Source organism: Simochromis diagramma, unplaced genomic scaffold (genome assembly GCF_900408965.1).
Source record: "Simochromis diagramma unplaced genomic scaffold, fSimDia1.1 OVJJ01000603.1, whole genome shotgun sequence".
Taxonomy (NCBI): Eukaryota; Metazoa; Chordata; class Actinopteri; order Cichliformes; family Cichlidae; genus Simochromis; species Simochromis diagramma.
In genome coordinates this window covers 22,546,189-22,563,177 of record NW_024387414.1, presented here as the reverse complement: position 1 = coordinate 22,563,177, position 16,989 = coordinate 22,546,189, and the positions used below count along the sequence as shown (strand labels likewise).

At 40.5% G+C, this 16,989-nt stretch overlaps 2 protein-coding genes across 3 annotated transcripts; one reads left to right on the top strand and one right to left on the bottom strand.

Moving 5' to 3' along the window:
* Positions 1-1,810: 1,810 nt before the first annotated feature.
* On the bottom strand, positions 1,811-3,372 carry LOC120721422 (BTB/POZ domain-containing protein KCTD12-like). The gene has a single exon (XM_040011749.1). The coding sequence runs from the start codon at positions 3,230-3,232 to the stop codon at positions 2,435-2,437; it is 798 nt and encodes a 265-aa protein (XP_039867683.1). The 5' UTR covers positions 3,233-3,372; the 3' UTR covers positions 1,811-2,434.
* Positions 3,373-6,686: 3,314 nt separating this feature from the next.
* Positions 6,687-11,245, top strand: LOC120721423. Of its 2 annotated transcripts, none has more exons than XM_040011751.1 (6): positions 6,687-7,690; positions 9,916-10,006; positions 10,141-10,391; positions 10,489-10,547; positions 10,675-10,714; positions 10,817-11,245. In XM_040011751.1, the coding sequence occupies exons 2-6, from the start codon at positions 9,918-9,920 to the stop codon at positions 10,939-10,941; spliced, it is 564 nt and encodes a 187-aa protein (XP_039867685.1). In that variant the 5' UTR covers positions 6,687-7,690; positions 9,916-9,917; the 3' UTR covers positions 10,942-11,245. The 2 variants fall into 2 exon arrangements, with proteins under 2 accessions (XP_039867685.1, XP_039867684.1); XM_040011750.1 differs by lacking the exon at positions 6,687-7,690 and adding an exon at positions 8,489-9,131.
* The last annotated feature ends 5,744 nt before the right edge of the window (positions 11,246-16,989 follow it).

Here is a 16,989-nt window from a genome sequence, read left to right as displayed (position 1 = left end):
GAAAGCAGTATTAAAGACGAGCAGGTCACAGCGAGCTAGAAGTAGACACTGTGATAAAGTGTGAAAGATTTAGCACATAGAGGCTGATATGAAAAAAAGCCAGCATGCCTGTTGTATCTCCAGCTCCTCAAATTGGCTAATTTGGCTGGCTTCTCCCTCCTGCGCCGTGTGTATTCATAAGTGTGCGTGCACATTTTTAGCGTGTGGTGACCAAGTTTTCTTACTGAGACAAACTAGTGTGCGTCGAGGGAAATGTGTTTTGGAGGTGTTTTATCACCAAGGACACAGACCACACACACACACAGAACGAGAGTTCAGTAACAGAAATAATTGTTAGGCAAAGAAACTCGCCATTGTCTCAGAACATAAAAAGATGGCTTAAATTCAAGTCTTTTAAACGTGTGTGTGTGTGTGTGCGTACGTGCTTTCACTCTTTCATGTGATTTCAGTCCAAAGCAGAGGATGTAATTTGCCTCTCAGAGCATTTTTCAAGCATATTGTTTCTGCATAATAACAAATTTAAGGGCAGACATGTGGGTCTGATTATCCTAAGCTGTGTGTTTGTTTCATTTTGCTTGAGGACAGTGAGTCCTACGTCCTGTTTCTGGGGATAGCACCAGAGGAAGAGTCGCGGTCTATCCTTCCCTTTTCCTGTCCAGATGGCAGCATCAGCTGACGACAGATACGAGCTTTCTTGTCAATCCTTAGAGCTCTTATGAAGCTTCTTGGTTGCAGAATAGTGCGTGGGAGGTTGGAGAAGCGAGAGTGTGTGTTTATGAAAGAGAGACAGAATTTGTGTGTATTTGTGTTAATGTATATTTGCTTAGGGAGATTTAAGGAACAAACCCATTATAAGGTATTGTACAGTAAACCGTTTCCGATGTTTGTGGGCATCTGACAGATGATTCGCTTTGCTGTTTTTTCCTTTTTTGGTACATTTGTATTCAAGTACACTCTCATACAGCCCACACAATGGTTTTTTTGTATTAGACTGGATCCTGGGATAGCTTGGATTTGTGCCTCAGGATCCCACAAGGGAACAGACATTTGATTACTGTACTTGTCAGCCAAACAGAACCACCCCCCCCACCTCCCCCCATCCTGCCTAGGGGAGATAACAGACCTCATCTGTGTTGGAAAGGACGCTGTGGTCTGCCTGATCAGCGAACAAGCTCTCGTTCTGGTTCATTCACATTTAGCAAAACTAAACACTAAAGGGGAAGCCAGGGAGCTGAAATCTTAAACGTAGAGTAAATTATTTATAGAGGTGTGCTTGACGGACCTCTTTAAAAATGAGAATGTGGCATCATTCGATTGGGCTGAAATTGCGTTATGTTTGCATAAATCAGATAACTCATAATGGGGTTTGAAATCAAGACACCATCTTTGTATTTTAGCACATCTCGTGTGTTTGGTGATGTCAGCCTTTTCCAGGAAACACGACTCGGAGGGAGATTGCGTCTGATATTCTGCAGTGTGCAACAGCTCATCGCTCTCTTCTCCATTTAGTGACCTTTGAAAGTGCGCTTTGTTCACGTCACATTTAATGTTAATAACAATACTGCTGCAACCTTATTCGGGTCCGGTTTTCATCAAACCTCTTGTATAAGGCTACCGAGGTCAGCACCTGCTCAGCAGGGGAGGTGTGTTTGGTCTTTGATGTGCCCACACTTGTAAAAGTATTCGCAAGTAATGTTATAGATGATTAGGATGCTGGATAAAATTATCAATTTATTTTGATACTGTGGATCCGATGAGAAAGAAACCTTGGTTGGAAGACGTAATACACTTAAGTTAACAGGATGAAGAGTTCAATCTTGTTACACTGTCAGACTTTATTGGATGCACCAGAGAAAACATCTACAGCAATGTATGCACAGTCAGTCTGAAGGAATTCAGCATAACCAGTAAAAACAAAAACCCCATGAAAGGAATTCACTGTCAATGCACGAAATAGACATGAGAGTTACAGGAAGAACACAAGAAGAGGTGCATTAGAATATTTACAGCGCATGTGCATGGTTAAGGTGTTCAGCAGTATAGCCTAGTAGCGAGAATATATCAGCCCAGATCACTAAAGATGAGGAAAAACAGGAGCTCCTAACATTTCTGCAGTCCCATGGAGCCATTTATGACATTTACTTAAGAACAACGCAGGCTTTGTGAAAATCAGGAAGGCCAAATTGGAGCATAAAAATAGCCTAACCAAACCCAGGGCCATCAGAAAGGTCGCTGTCTTTGTTTGTTAAGCAGCCAGCAAAGAAAATAGCAGAAAGTTCATTCTAGCTGCACCCTGACCCAACTGCACAGAGCAGAGAGCCACAAAAACAGAACACAGAAACCGAAGTTGACAAATCGACAGTTTTTGGATGGAAATGCAACTACTGTAACCTATTCATTTCTCCCCGGGTCAACCGTGCGCACTCCTGCCAGTTCACCGGGAGAAGATATACTCGGTGTAGCTGGTCCACAGCTTGTCCTCTCCGGGGTCATTACTGCCGTATGAGCAGGTCCCGGTGGAGTTACAGGCCACCATGTGGAAACCAGCCTCGGCCAGCCGGTCAAACGCCTGCTCCAGGAAGTTGTACTTGAGGTAATACCTGGAGGTGTACTTGTCAGGTGGTCTGTCCGGGTCGCGGCTTTCGTTCAGGGTTTCCCCAAACACCTCCTTAGCCAGCGAAATCTTGCTGCACACGGTTATTCTGGCCACCCTGCGGAACTTGGCGTCCGCCTGGATGTCTCTCCCGATGGTGTAGCTGCCTCTGTAGCCGATGGTTATGTAGCCGGAAGTGGCTCCGGGAGACCGCAGGGTTCGGTCCGAGGAAGAAGAGGTGACCGGGCTGCAGAGCTCAGCCTCATCCGGCTCCCCGCTGTCCTCCGTGTACGAGCTGTCTTTGCTCACCGTCGCCAGGCGCCTCGACAGCTCGGGCAACTGGAAAAAGTCCGCTTCTTTCTGCAGCCTCCGCCTCTCTTTGAAAAACTCCGGCAGGGAAAGCTCGGAGTCCCGTAGATAATCCAAAATGTACCGGAAGAGAAAGCCGTCCCGGTCGAAGAAGAAGCGGCCCTTGCTGTCTTTCGGCAGGGCGGCCGGGGAGCTCTGAGTGAACTTGGTCCACAAGAGAGAGTTGGGCACCGCAGTGAGAGTTTCAAGACGGGTCACATACACCTGGCCGCCCACGTTTAGCTCCACTATCTCAGGAAAAGTTGAACTTTGGCTGTCGGTTAGTGCCATCTCTCTCACTCTCTCCTCCTTCTGTCTCTCTCAGTCTGTCTGTGTCGCTTTTAGGCGACCTAACAAGGAAGGATAGTTGGGGAGTATCCTCACTGTACAGAAATGTTTATATTGGTTTGGCTGTGTGGGAGGAGAAGGAAAAGGATGGCCAACAGAGACATTAACTGTTCGGCGGAAAGCTCTGAAAAAACAGAATGCTGCTTTTAAGGTCTGCATGTAAGCCTCGACTTCCTAGATTCATATCTATCTGTGATATTCTAGCAGGGGTGCAAAGTGACACAGTTTATTTGTTTAACACCGATCTTAATCTCTGAAGCAACAAGTTTTTTTTTTCTACTTTTTACTTGTTCTTTGTTTAACTGGGAGCGAATGACTTGAGATAAACCCTTTTTGCAAGTGTTTTCCACCCAAGATAAGCAACAACAAGTCAAGAAGCAGAGTAAAATACAGAAAACTCCTAGAGTGTATAAAGATCAGTATAGTCATCTTTTAAATCCCCCACCGGCCTGTAGGCTTGCATTCTGAAGCCTCGATTTTAGCACCGAGGCAGATTCGATTTGTTGAAGCTAAGCCTGGCTGTATTTGAAAGAAAGCGTAAAGCATACTAACAGTTAACATTGGAAGGCTTGATTTGCTGCAAGTGTGCATGGTACAGGCTCAGACTTGCCAGCTGTTGCAAAGTAACACCAAAGCTGCAGTACAGACTTCTTAGACTGTCTGTTAGCACAAATTAGAATATTTGACATATTTAGTTACAATACATAAAAAATAAATAATAATAACAAGCCCAAAGGCAGCAAAATGAAAAACACAGTGAAGCAGTCCAGTTGAGTCCAGCACTTGTCAGTGGCAAGGGCTCCAATAATGCAAATTTTAAGCCTTAATGCAACTCAGACCTTGATACTGTTATCTGAGGTAGAGAATTTGGCACAGAGACTTAAAAGTGCAATTTGTACCAGGCTGTAAACATGTGTATTTGGCTCAAGTTGGCTAAAGTTTGCTGTTTTAACATAAAAGTCTGCAGGGACTGACTTTTTTGAGTTTTTTTTAAAGTAAGTAAGTAAGTTTTATTTATATAGCAACTTTCAAGACAAAGATCACAAAGTGCTTTATAAAAAAAAAAACTGAGTTTTTGGCGCTTTCACACTGGCTGCGGTTATTTTTTTAACCCTTGAAGGGGTAGTGATAATCAGGAAAAACTCTACACCCTTCCACCCCCACCCCGTCAGTGTGATTGGACTATAACACTGTTAATCTTACGATGCCCAACACCGTTGGATGAGAGCATGGGTAGGGCCAGTATGAATGTAAATGAGTACATCAACTCAGCAGTACTTTGTGCATAGTTTAATTATTTCTGTTATGCTACTTTCTGCTTTTACACCCTTATGCCCCCCTTATTTATTTTAAAGCTTTAGTCACTTATTCTTTTTGCACATTAATTGCATGATTACAGATCAATCAATCGCATATAGCACCATTTAAGATAAAAAGTGTCATTCTGTATAATGAGTGTGGTTACGTTAAGTACTTTAAATCTATTTTGAATGTACAACTTGTGCATTATTAAGCTACTTAAGTAGAATTGTACGTTTTATGTTTCAAGTATAAGTCTAAATACTATTTCCTATTTGCAAAATAATAATCCATCTTATTTCTTATGAAATATTCTGATTTGCTACTCCCTCACCCCCATTTCTGTTGCTTCTTCCATGCCGCCCAATTTAAAAAAGTCTGGAAGCACCCCTGCCTTCAGCTTGTATCGCTGATTTTACAACTGATCCCAAGCAGAGAAAGCAGCATATTTAAATGCTTGTTTAACTTCCAGTAGACCTGTAAAACGGTGTATGCTAATCGTCTTTCAAACATAAAAGAGAAGCAATATTTTTTTAAAAACCCTTTTATTTTATTAACGCTACGCAAACAAAATATTATGTCTTACAAGATTTTCCTTAGGCATCGTGCAGGTGAATGAATGGTGAATGTTGTGATCACCTGCTCTGATGCCTTTGCAGCTCACACACTGCTTTAAGTATTGTAAGTTAAAAATGTTTTGATATCTCTGACAACATTCAGAAAGGCCAGGATAAAACTTATTTTTATATGTGCAAGCAGTATGCTTAGCTGGGACCGCATGCTCCAGTGGTTTTCATAACCCATCATTGAGAACCAGCAGCAGACAAGTTGTTTTTATGAACAAGTTATTATGACATCTATAACAGCCCTCTGACTCCATTATGTTTACATGGAGCTCAACAGTATTAATAACACTTTATTTAACCTGTCACATAAAGTAAGTGGCATGATTACAAACAGCTACGATAACTGTAAACAGTAGTTTGACCCGAGGCTTCTGCCCAAGCACTTGTTTTCTCTGTTTTTTGCTTATTAATGGCCTCTTGTTGATGTTGGCTCCAAAGCTGCACTCACAAAATAAGTTCAACAGCTTTTGTAGTTTCACAAGAGCTGGATTCATCTGCAGGAAGCCTATGTAATGTAACTTTCATATATTTAAATATGTCTTGTAATTCTTATTATATGTAAATTTGATGTTTAAAAAATATGATTTCATTAAAAGCATTGTTCAAATGAGTGGTGCTTGTGGCTGTAGTTTGTAGATTTCTTGTCATAGAAGAACTTTCTCCTCTGGACTCTGCAGAATTTAAAGTTATCTACAGACCTCCCCGTGCTCCAGTTAAGAAATTGAAGCAAAACAGGAAAGGTCTACATTGATGAACGATCCTTGAATTGGTTCCAAAATGAGACAGTTTATTTGTGCCTGGGGTCTTGGTGTGTTCACTACCAGACTAAAAGTAGAATTAAGCAGGAATTCAATATAAATGATGTACCAACATTCTCCGTTTTAAGGGTAAGATGAAGCTGATCGGACTGATCAGTGGTGTTTCCAAAATCCCTTGAAAGGAGGTCATACTTTGCTTAAAACCTACATAAGCCCAAACGCTGCACTGATTTCAGCTTAGGACCAAAGACCTCTTTGATGTAGTCTCGAAGCATGCCGAAGGCTGTATCCATATTTCAGTCCACGCTCCATTATTACTTCAGAGGACGACCACTGACGCTATTGCACGTAGTCTTAGAAGAAGATGTAATTGGTCTGTTATCTCAGATAATGAATTTTGTTTGACACACAAACTGTTCATAGGAGAGACTGCTGATTCAGATCAACCTGTGCTGCTGAAAAGAACCGTTGTCATAAAGTTTCTTGGGAATAAGCAACATCTGAGAGAGAGCACAAAGATTCAGAAATATGATGCACATAATGTACAGTATCAAGACCAGTTGAGATAATGTTGCACTAAATTTTGTTTTTGATACAGCTGCGAGAAATTATAGAATTTACAAAAACTCACTCAGCAAAAAATTAGACTAAGACATTGTGCTACATAACATAAATGTTATGTAGCATGAAACATAAATTTCATGTTTTCATACATGAAAACATGAAATTCTACCATCAGCTTTCTAAACAAACTACTACTTTTGAATACAGCTCTCTAAGTGTCCGGCTCTTGCTGCTGAGAGCACATGAGCTTTCCTGGCTCTTAAAGTTCTTGATTTTACAGGAAAAGCTTCATTTTGTCACCCTACTTTCTCTAAAGCCAGTTTCAAACTCTGGACTAGAGTGACATCTAGTGGACAGTTAGAGAAGAAGCGGTTCATCTTGATTTTCTTGCTCACTGTAGCTGTGGGATTAAGCAAAATGGGTTCAAGGTGTTTAGATGCAGTTACATCAGCAGTTATTACGTCTTTCTACCATCTTTGTCCTGTTAGACCCACATGTCCAAAATCAGATTTTTATTCTAACACCATAAAGAAGGATTGAGGAATGTGCCTAATTAGATGAAGCGATCCATTCTTCCATTTTCTTCTGCTATTGCAATTCAGGGCCAACACAGAACCATTCACACTAATTTTAAAATCACAAATTAACATTAATTCCAGTAACCGCATGTCTTTGGACTGTGGACCCTGGAGTACAAAGAATATGCTTACCACACGGAAATGCTCTGGCTAGATGGTGGATTTGACCCAGGATGTTCTTGCTGTGAGGTAATAATGCTAAACACCATGCTTTACTGGTGACTGGGTGGTAGGGTAATCATCTTTAATATAAGTACCCTAAATATTTGAACAAATATAACCACATTTTATGAAAAGAACAATATTTATTAATATTTGAAACACACTTAACTTGGGACACAGGAATGATTGTAGAAAAGTTTTCTTCAACAACTGCAATACACATGTATATTTTCAAAAGGTGACATCTCTGGCCCCTTTCTGGCCCCGACACAGTTGACTACAACACTTTCTTCTGGATTAAGCATCTCATATTCTCTTATTCATCTCTTATTCTGTGTTTCTCTTCATACACCAGGATTGATTTTCAGTATTGGAGGGCTGAAAATGGACTTTCCCACCCCGTTCATGAGTGAGGTATGAAAAACATATGAAGCTAATTTTGTTAAGCACAGTGTTATTGTGAATTGCCCCTACTTAAAATGAATTCAATTGGGCTGAATTAAATTTCTTCAAAACATAACAACATCGTCCCCTTCAGAAAGCCAGCATGATTGTAGCTAAAAGAGCCTGGAAATCACCATCTCTCCCCTTGTTTAGGGTTTGGCTATGTGACAGGATTGCACGTTTGTGTATTGAAGAGGTTCGCTATCATCTGGCTGACACTTTTGAATTTGTTGAAATCTCTGACCCTTTCGTCAATCATATTAACAGTGATTCAACATAATCTGTAACCCATTTGACTGCACTTTGTGTTTATGTGAAACTACACCTCTGCCGGATACTGATTCCTTCCTGGACTTGTTCCCCATATCTTCTGGGCTCAGTGAACTCCCTGTCTAACTTAAGAAGATTATTTGCTTTAGACTCTAGCATTTCTCTTGAACTTTTGATTTGGACTGACTAAGCAGTCTTTCTCTCTGCTTAGATGTTGTTGTTTTTTCACCCTTTGTCTCCTGTGATTTTATGGTAATTTGAAACATAAAATCTTATAACTAAACAGGGAGAACCATGAAAAAAAAGTGTTTTTTAAGGGTAATCTGGCAAAGAGGATAGCAGAAATTGCAACAATAAAGATGTTTTAGTTGGCCTAAAAGAAGTAACGTGTTTTACCAAAATAAATAAGACATTACAGGCTCTGTAACGGATCCGCGAACCGGGTCCGGATCGGAGTCCACTTGCACAGCGAGTTTGGAACAGATCGTGACTGGACCCGATTTGGATCGGTCGCTTCCCAGCTCATCTAGCCCGGATCCTTTGGATCCGTTGTTGATTATAAGCTAGAATGATGCCCGCTAATGTTTGGCTCGAGTCTCCTAAAATCACACGTTCCTTCTGAGAAACAGTTTCATTACACTTTAATACCGTATTTAAATGACCGTGGTCTTCCCTCATTCTCATATACGTCACAATTTTCTCACAGCAAAATCAAACAAATTAGAGACAGTGAATATGGAAAAGTTTTCTTCATTCACTGCAACACACCTTTGCACATGGGCTCGTGAGCGCATGTGTTGTGCTATATGAATTTTGACAATATGATGTGGTGTTTATAAAGGGACTGAGAAGGAAAGGTAAATTTCGAGCAAATTTCATTAAAAAAAAAAAAAAAACAGATCTACGCTCACACCTTTGCGCGTGCGCACACGAAGTGCTGCTCTTATGGAACGCGCGTGCGTTATATTCGATTTGTGCATGTATCTGTTTGAAACGTCACTGAAAAAGCTGCGGTTTGAAATTTTTCTTCTGCACCTAAATTTTCTGGTTCAGATGAGTTCAGTGAGAAGCGCTAAACGTCCTAATTTACGGAAAAGCACACTTAGCGATTCAGTTTCTTCAACTTTCGTTTTAAGTGAAGGTAAGTGCAATCTTTAGACTAAAAATCAACAAGTACAAAAACAGAGTATGTTTTGGCTTCACATCTTACTTTTAATATATGTGTTTCAAATCTGAACATTTTAAAAATGATATCCAGTTGATTATGTCAGAAAAGCACTTTTTAGTGCATTCTACTGTAAAGGTGATTTTACTGCTTACCTGTCTGATAAATATTGATTTCCTTTTGTATAATAACTAGAAAAACAAAGAGTTTTTAATTCTTAAAGACCTTTTTATACGATTTTAGGCCACATTCTATATTAACTATAATATCTATCTATAAACAATTTTTAGTTTTAGTGTGAATGTCTCTAAAGACTTGGACAGGATTTTGGGCCAAATTCATTTAGTTCCTTTGACTCTTTCTTTACTGCTGTGGTGATTTCCTCTTTTTCTGAATTTTAACAGCTACATTGTGAACAAACAAACTGACATACTGACATGTGAAAGACATTTTTTTTGCAAGTAAAATGTTGTGATCTGTTGCTATGATATTAATCATAACAATATGACGCTTTGTTTTTGAAGACACTGGGAAAATAAAATTCTGTATTAAGAGTGGATTTCATAAATGGGTGTGATTCAAATATTATTCTGTTCATTAAAAAGAACAAGCTGGCACCGTAAAGTTTATATATAAGAGAATCTGCACTGATGTGTACAGAGATGCTTCTAATGGAAACATGCTCAAATCATAGTTGAGACGTCTGATAAGCTTTGTGTTAGAGACTCACTTAACCCCATGTTTTCCTTTCATTTTACAGCCATGTTGAGAAGAAGTGAAAGACTTCAGTCTATGGGCTATTACAGCAGCCAAGGAGAGCCGATAATCTCCTACAAGGGCACTTTATACAGGTTAGTGCTGGTCTACATGTTCTTTGTTGTCATCCACTGACATAGATGCAGGTTTTATAATCATAATCCATTTGTTCTTCCATGTACATTTTTTCTTACATGATTTTGTTTTTTCTATTCTGAATTTTTAAAAGGCGACAGCCCCGTCCCCGTCCAGTCCCTGATAATAACAACCAAGACACAGTTGAATACAACACTGATGACTGTGACACTGTGGACTACAACTACGATGACTGTGACACTGTGGACTACAACTATGATGACCGTGACACTGTGGACTACACCACTGATGATTTTATTGACTACAGTAGTGGCAGCAGCAGAGGTCTCTTTAGAGCCATCAAGGCATTGGGACTTTTGGTCCTTGTGCTGGCCTTGTGTTTTGGTAAATGATCTCCTTCCACAAACAATTACAGTCTTTCTAGTGCTTTTCTTCTGGATTAAGCTTCTCTTCTTATTCTGTGTTTCTCTTCATCCACCAGGATTGATTTTCAGTATTAGAGGGCTGAAAATGGACTTTTCCACCCTGTTCATGAGTGAGGTATGAAAAACATATGAGGCTCATAATATGAAATATACTTTTTTGCTGAAAATTTATTTAGATAATGCCAGTTTAATATTGTCATAAAGCTGTTACGTAAACGTAAATGGTCTCTTCTCAATTGTAGTACTCGGTGGACAGGCAGGTACAAGGCATTCAGGATACCCGTGAGTACACTCTACCATTAGACACATGCACATAGACTTTTCTTACTTTGCTATCTGTATATCCTCCCTCATAATAATCACCATCTTTTTTTTGTCTCTCAGGACCACAGTGTAGATTTCATCCGCTACATCACGCTGCATCTACTGAACAAGTGGGGCAATTGCGAGGATTCCTGTCTACGCAGCTTTCGAGTTCAAAGAAAGCTGGCACAACCAAATTCCCATGAAACCATCTTTAAAAGAAAATAGAGGAAAAATGTGAAAGTGAATCAGACTGCAACACATATTTAAATATTGTATAAGCGAAAAAATGTCCATTTAACCCAATTTTTTCCTCCAGGGAACATCCATCCTACCAGGTAAGACATGTCTGATTACAGTTTTTCTCAGTTGCTTTGGTGCATTTCTCACAACAGAATTGATCTCTGCACCACTACTAAGGCTCTTCTCAAAACAATTAGTGCAAACTGCAAAACATGGTGGATAACTTGCAAAAGTGAGTCACTTCATCAAAAAGAAAAGTCAGTTGTTCAAAAGCAAGTCAGTTGCTCAAAATAAGTAGTCAATGCTTCAAAAGCAAGTCCTTTAATCAAAACAGATAATATATCCATCAAAAGCAAGTACTTATATCAATCAAAGTGTCAGGGCTGTCACAATTACAAGTCATTACACCAGCACCTTTGGTCACAAAATCAAATGGTTTGAACATGTTCTCATTGTGATGGATTTCTTTGTAGGTGCTTCCCAATGACATGTCAAGTCTGGACAGCATCCATGGCATGTTGAAAACCATAAATTGTAAAGAAAAATCAAGACACTTCATATGCACTCTTGATAATATTTAATTGAAACTGTTCACAGCATTGTGCAACTGGGGAAATATATGGGCAGAAATCTGTGCCATCAGAAACTGAATTTGAATAAGTTAAATTGGAATTTGAATTGCTCAGATTGAATCTGAATTGTAACTTGAATAAATGCTTTTGATAACTGAATTTGAATTAGTCTAATTTGAAATTGAATTTATGGTTTGAAAATGATCATCACTAAATTGAAATTGCATTTTATATTTTGAAAATGAATTGATTTGCTTTGAAACTGCATTTTATCCTTTAAAAATTCAGCTCTTGAGTACTTTCAGTTTCACTTCTCACCATTCAATTTCAGTTCCAAAATTCAGTTTTTTGGAACTTACATCCGGTTCCGGTTCAAGCGCAGATTAATAGAACTACGTTTTACTAACGGACCGAAAGTGTTACTGACGGGAATCTACAGCCTCTTGAGCTGAATTAAGACTTCAGAAGTCATTCGTCATGTCGAATGAGCAGCGGATAAACTCTCAGGTTGGTAATAAATGTATTACATGTATAAGAACAAGCGTCATGTTAACAAATGATAGCCGTAAGGTAACTTTTATGCTTATTGTAGCTGTTAGCTAAAAACGCTAATTTAGCGTAGTTTGCCCTGAATTCAGCTTTGACAAACAAATATGATCGACTGTTTCTAGTAGAATTCCAAAGTTGTCATCTTGGACCCTCTCAGAGTACCCCCTCTGTATGCTTGCAGAGACCCCTACAGTAGGGAAACATGCAAAACAGTGTCCAAACCTTTGTATTTTAGCTTTATTTATGTCTTACACAGCATCCCAACTCTTCTTTCAAATCGAATTGAATTGAATCGAATTAAATCAAATCGTGGATCGAATCGATTCAGGACCTTGTGAATCTGAATCGAATCGATTCTAGAAATCAGTGACGATACCCAGTCTTAACGAGAACGCAAGTACGCATATTGAGAAAAGGGGCCCTTTCTCAATTCTAAGTACGCGAGTATGTAACGCACGGCGACACTAAAGCGGTCGCGCCAGAATGTCACGCTAAAAAGAAAGATTCTTTAAAATACAAGGGGGAGCAAGCGAGTCAGATACCATGGGCACAGCAAGGAAGCAGGTCTGATCAGAAACAGTTTATTACTAGGCCAGGGAGCACAAATAAAAACACCCTTAAAATGTACGTAATAAAATGTTGTCAATCTACTAAAACTAAATAAAACAATTCTAAAACCCGTAAAACTACCATTTTCTACATTCACTAAAACCCCCCCTGCTATAATTATGCCACATGTTCATTATGGGTCCATCCGCAGGCCAGGAATTCCTTCTTTAGAGCAGAGTCCACGCCAGCCTCGTCTTCGGCAGACAAGAAAGAGCCTCCCATCTTCTTGTCCTTCCGCTGGCCCATCACTTGCCAGCCCGGTTTGCGTTCTGCACCCGAATCCATCATGCGACCACCGCCACAGCTCCCCTTGCGTCGGTGTCCTGTAAAATAGCAAATAGGGGCCAGAACAATGGTCCCAGAAGCAGCCCCAGCTCATGGCCATGGCGACCCTCTCCCAATCCAGCTGCACCCAGTAAACAACAGTAGAGACCCTACTCACAAATGCAGGCAGAGGTAAACCTCTGCCCTGCTGCCAATCACACGCGTTGTCTCTTACTGTTGCCGTTCAATGAGGTCAGGACTGGGTCGCTGCGTCACGCTTGCCATCTCGCATTGACCTTCCAGTCTGGGGCCTCTCTCCTTCGGTGCTCAGCTAGCCTGTTTTTAAAAGGTCTTTACACAGCTGATAGGCCACCTCTGGACACACCCCTGCCTCAGCAGGTGGTCCCCATCAGCTAATTTGTCCCATGTGCAGCCAATCCACAGTGGATAAAAACCATGTCACATAAAACACTAAAAACCATGCAATAGAAACAGAATAAAACCATGCAAATAAAACGACACTCATAAATAAACACTAAAAATCAGAATAAAAACAATATACAAGATAAATACAAATTTCCACTGTGTGACATCCCCCCATATTTTAACTGTGACAGTCCCTGTCACAACATTCAGGTGTTCTGTCCAGGAGGCTGGCTGGCCAACATTTGAACCTGCTGGATACTGTGGCTTTGTTATTACCTTCTGTACACATAACACATAAAACATCAGCAATAATCTGCTACCAATCAGTCAGTTCTTTCAAATGCATCCTAGAAAAGTTAGAGCATAGGTGAGTTACACAGTCCAATTGCCACATCCAGGTAACCTGCTTTTCTTCAATTTCGTGACCACATAGCATAGCTAGCGTATGGGATTATCAGACCATTGGCTCCTCTCAGCTGGGCACTGCTGGGATCCTTCCAGGCATAACCTAGTCTTCGTGCTTCTCCTAAGCACTACTGCATAGCAGCAACCCACGATCCCACAGCCAGCAACTCTTGAAGCTCAACTCCTCTGATATCCCTTGTGGACAAACACTACTCATGAATACTCACGTGGCAATAAAAAGTCTTTTCTGTACACCCCTTGCTCACAACCCTCAGTGAGGGTAGCTGATTTAAACACTTGGCTTTGCATTCTATCATCTATATCTGTACCCCGGTTGCTGAACCCTGCTCCCCAAACTTGTATCCTGTCGACAAGTACGTACTCACGTTCTCGGCGACACCGGACTTGCGGAGACCGCACGGGAGTACGGACTTGCCGAGAACGCGAGCACGGACTCGCGATTTGTACAATTGGAACACCAGCGTACTGGATGATGTCACAGGTCCGGAGTTTTTACTGCTGCTTTAGTGGACATTCAATACAATAGACAGCTGCTGGGGTTTGTTTAACCTGAGTAGTGAAAAGACCACGGGGGTGTTGAAAACGATGTGCCAGGAGTCCGCTGTTCTCGCCGGCTCTAACTCCTCGACCTCGCTTTCTGCTATGGAGCTGGCGGGTCACAGACGTCTCCGAAAACTTCGGAGCGCGTTTGGAAATATATGATATCTTGATAAATCGAGCAGATATTTGAAGTTTACACAGCTACTTTCTCGCTTGAAAATAACTTAAAAGTTTATTTTGTGACCCAGAAAGAGTAATATTTAAACGTTTTTAGCCCCACTCGTCCGCCATTGCCGCGTTTGAGTTTTGGACGAAATGCATTCTGGGATATTTAGCTGTACCAAGTCCACACAAGTCACCACCGATGCATGCTCGATAAAACGGGCGGAGCAAGAACACATCCGGGACTTTTTTGCGTTCTCGGCTTGATGCGTACTTCGAATTGGAACAGTACTTGGTCTCCGACTGATGACGTATCACGAGTGCACGAGAACGCAAGTACACACAAGTACGCATATTGAGACAGGGCCAGGGCCCCAGTCTACATGCGGTGTCTCACTGAATAAAGCCCCACTACAACAGTGACATGTGGAACCTTATTATTACAAAAAAAATAAATAAATTCACATAATAATAAAAAAAAACTATGTACAATGCATTTTTGAGAATGTTCACTGTGACTCACTCAGTACATTATATCTCAGCTACAGAAGCACAGACCCTATTTACTAACATTTTACATTAAATCCTTCTGTCAGGTTGCACTGGCCAAGCAGAGTCTTAAATAAGAAAGGAGGGTATGAGCACCGCTGGACTGCACCCAGGACCAAACCGAAGTTGCTGGCTGCAATTCTCCTCTTGTGATATACTGAACTTTTATAAACAAAGACAAATTAAGAGACACAGTTAACTAAAATTTCTTGCTTAACACCTAACAGACTTAATTTCAAGGCACTTTCTTACTTCAATGCATTCTTCGTTTGCCCAACTGTTGCTTCCTTGACCTGTTTCTCCTCTTCCTTAAACACAGCCAGTGATGCCAGTAAATAATTAGCCTTGTCTTCTGCTTGGGCAAATCGCAGGTTCCTTAGCACTCCATCAAATGTCTTTGTTGGTAGAGTCAAGATTTAAAGCAAAAGGATTTTAAAGGTTTTAATGGGACCAAGCAAACTTGACCACAGAGTAGACAAAGTTGAGTGTAGAGTACACAAAATACATATAAAATTAAAGTGGGGACAGTGGAGGCAAACACTATGATCTGTAGTTTACAGGAGTTTACATAAATGTATAATTTATACCATGTGTTAAAGTAAATATCAAATTCCCTGAGGGCCTTCTGGACTCAAAATCCACCCCATCCCTGTAAAACGCTGAAGTTTTGAGAAAGATGCCATTGCCCATTCTTTGTCCTCCTGGGTGACAGGTCTTTTGATTCCAGCTGAAATAAAATAAAACAAAAAATACTTTTAATAAGTAGTAATTTTAAGATCAGATACTATCGAGCATTTATATAGGACTCTTCACTTAAAGAACATTTTAAATTTTTTGATGTTCACTACATGTGTGTCTCAATATTAAACACAATGCTTTAAGTAAAATTAAGAGAATAATTAGAACAAAGAGTGAATTTTAAATGAATAACTGACCTTGTGTTGTTGATGGTGTCATGTCAGACACTCTCTTGGCAGTAATTTCTTCTGCTTAGGATAATTTCACGCTCTTCTATACACATTCCACATCAGTGCCATACACATTCTTCTCCACCCAAATCAACAATGCAGCCATGTGATGGCACTTATCTTTGCCAATCGGGCACTCCCAGGAGCTGAACCTCACTGACTGACCCTCAACATGCACGTACATTGAAAGAAAGTTAATGCTTACCCTAAACATTCTAACAAACACTTGCAGTGCTGCTGTGTGTACTGGCACCACTGTAGCTAGTCACCCGGCAGATAGATAATCTCAACTAGGCTAACATAACTAACTCTCCAAAAAACTCTGTTATGGAGATTTTCAATTTTGTTTACTTCCACTGTTTTAGCAGTGTTGTATGTGCGTGTGTGCGTTTTATTAAATACATTAGCCGGTACAAAATATATCATGTCAGCTGGCTAGCTTACTTCTCACTCACCTCAACCTTATAAATCTTCCTTTTCATGGATGCCTGGATACTACCCTTTATAATACTGCCTGAAACTTGGTTGGACCAAAGTAACAGTGGAGCTGTTCTCATCGAGACGACCCCTCCTAACTACAGTTTTATCAGTGAGGCCAGGGTGAGCAGGAGAGGAGGGGGGGTCGCTGTCTTATTTAATGAATCATTTCAATGTAAGCAGCTATCTCCTGGAAGTTTTCAGTCTTTGGAATATGTGGCTTTACAGCTGAAGGCCCCATCCAAAGTTGTGTTTCTTAATGTTTACAGGCCTCCCAAATACTGCACAGACTTTTTTAATGACCTCAGTGAACTGCTGTCTGTGATCTGTGTTGATTTTGACTGTGTAATTATTGTTGGGGATTTTAACATCCATGTGGACAACCCTCAGGACAAAGGGACTAAAGACCTGAGTAACACTCTGGGCAACTTTGGGCTGACTCAGCATGTAACAGAGGCCACACATAATA

Coding starts and splice junctions, on each gene's coding strand:
- LOC120721423 (XM_040011750.1), top strand. CDS start 8,936: ATGGAACGCGCGTGCGTTATATTCGATTTGTGCATGTATCTGTTTGAA. Junction 10,392..10,488: donor TGTGCTGGCCTTGTGTTTTG/GTAAATGATCTC, acceptor TTCATCCACCAG/GATTGATTTTCAGTATTAGA. Junction 10,715..10,816: donor ACAAGGCATTCAGGATACCC/GTGAGTACACTC, acceptor TTTGTCTCTCAG/GACCACAGTGTAGATTTCAT.
- LOC120721422 (XM_040011749.1), bottom strand. CDS start 3,232: ATGGCACTAACCGACAGCCAAAGTTCAACTTTTCCTGAGATAGTGGAG.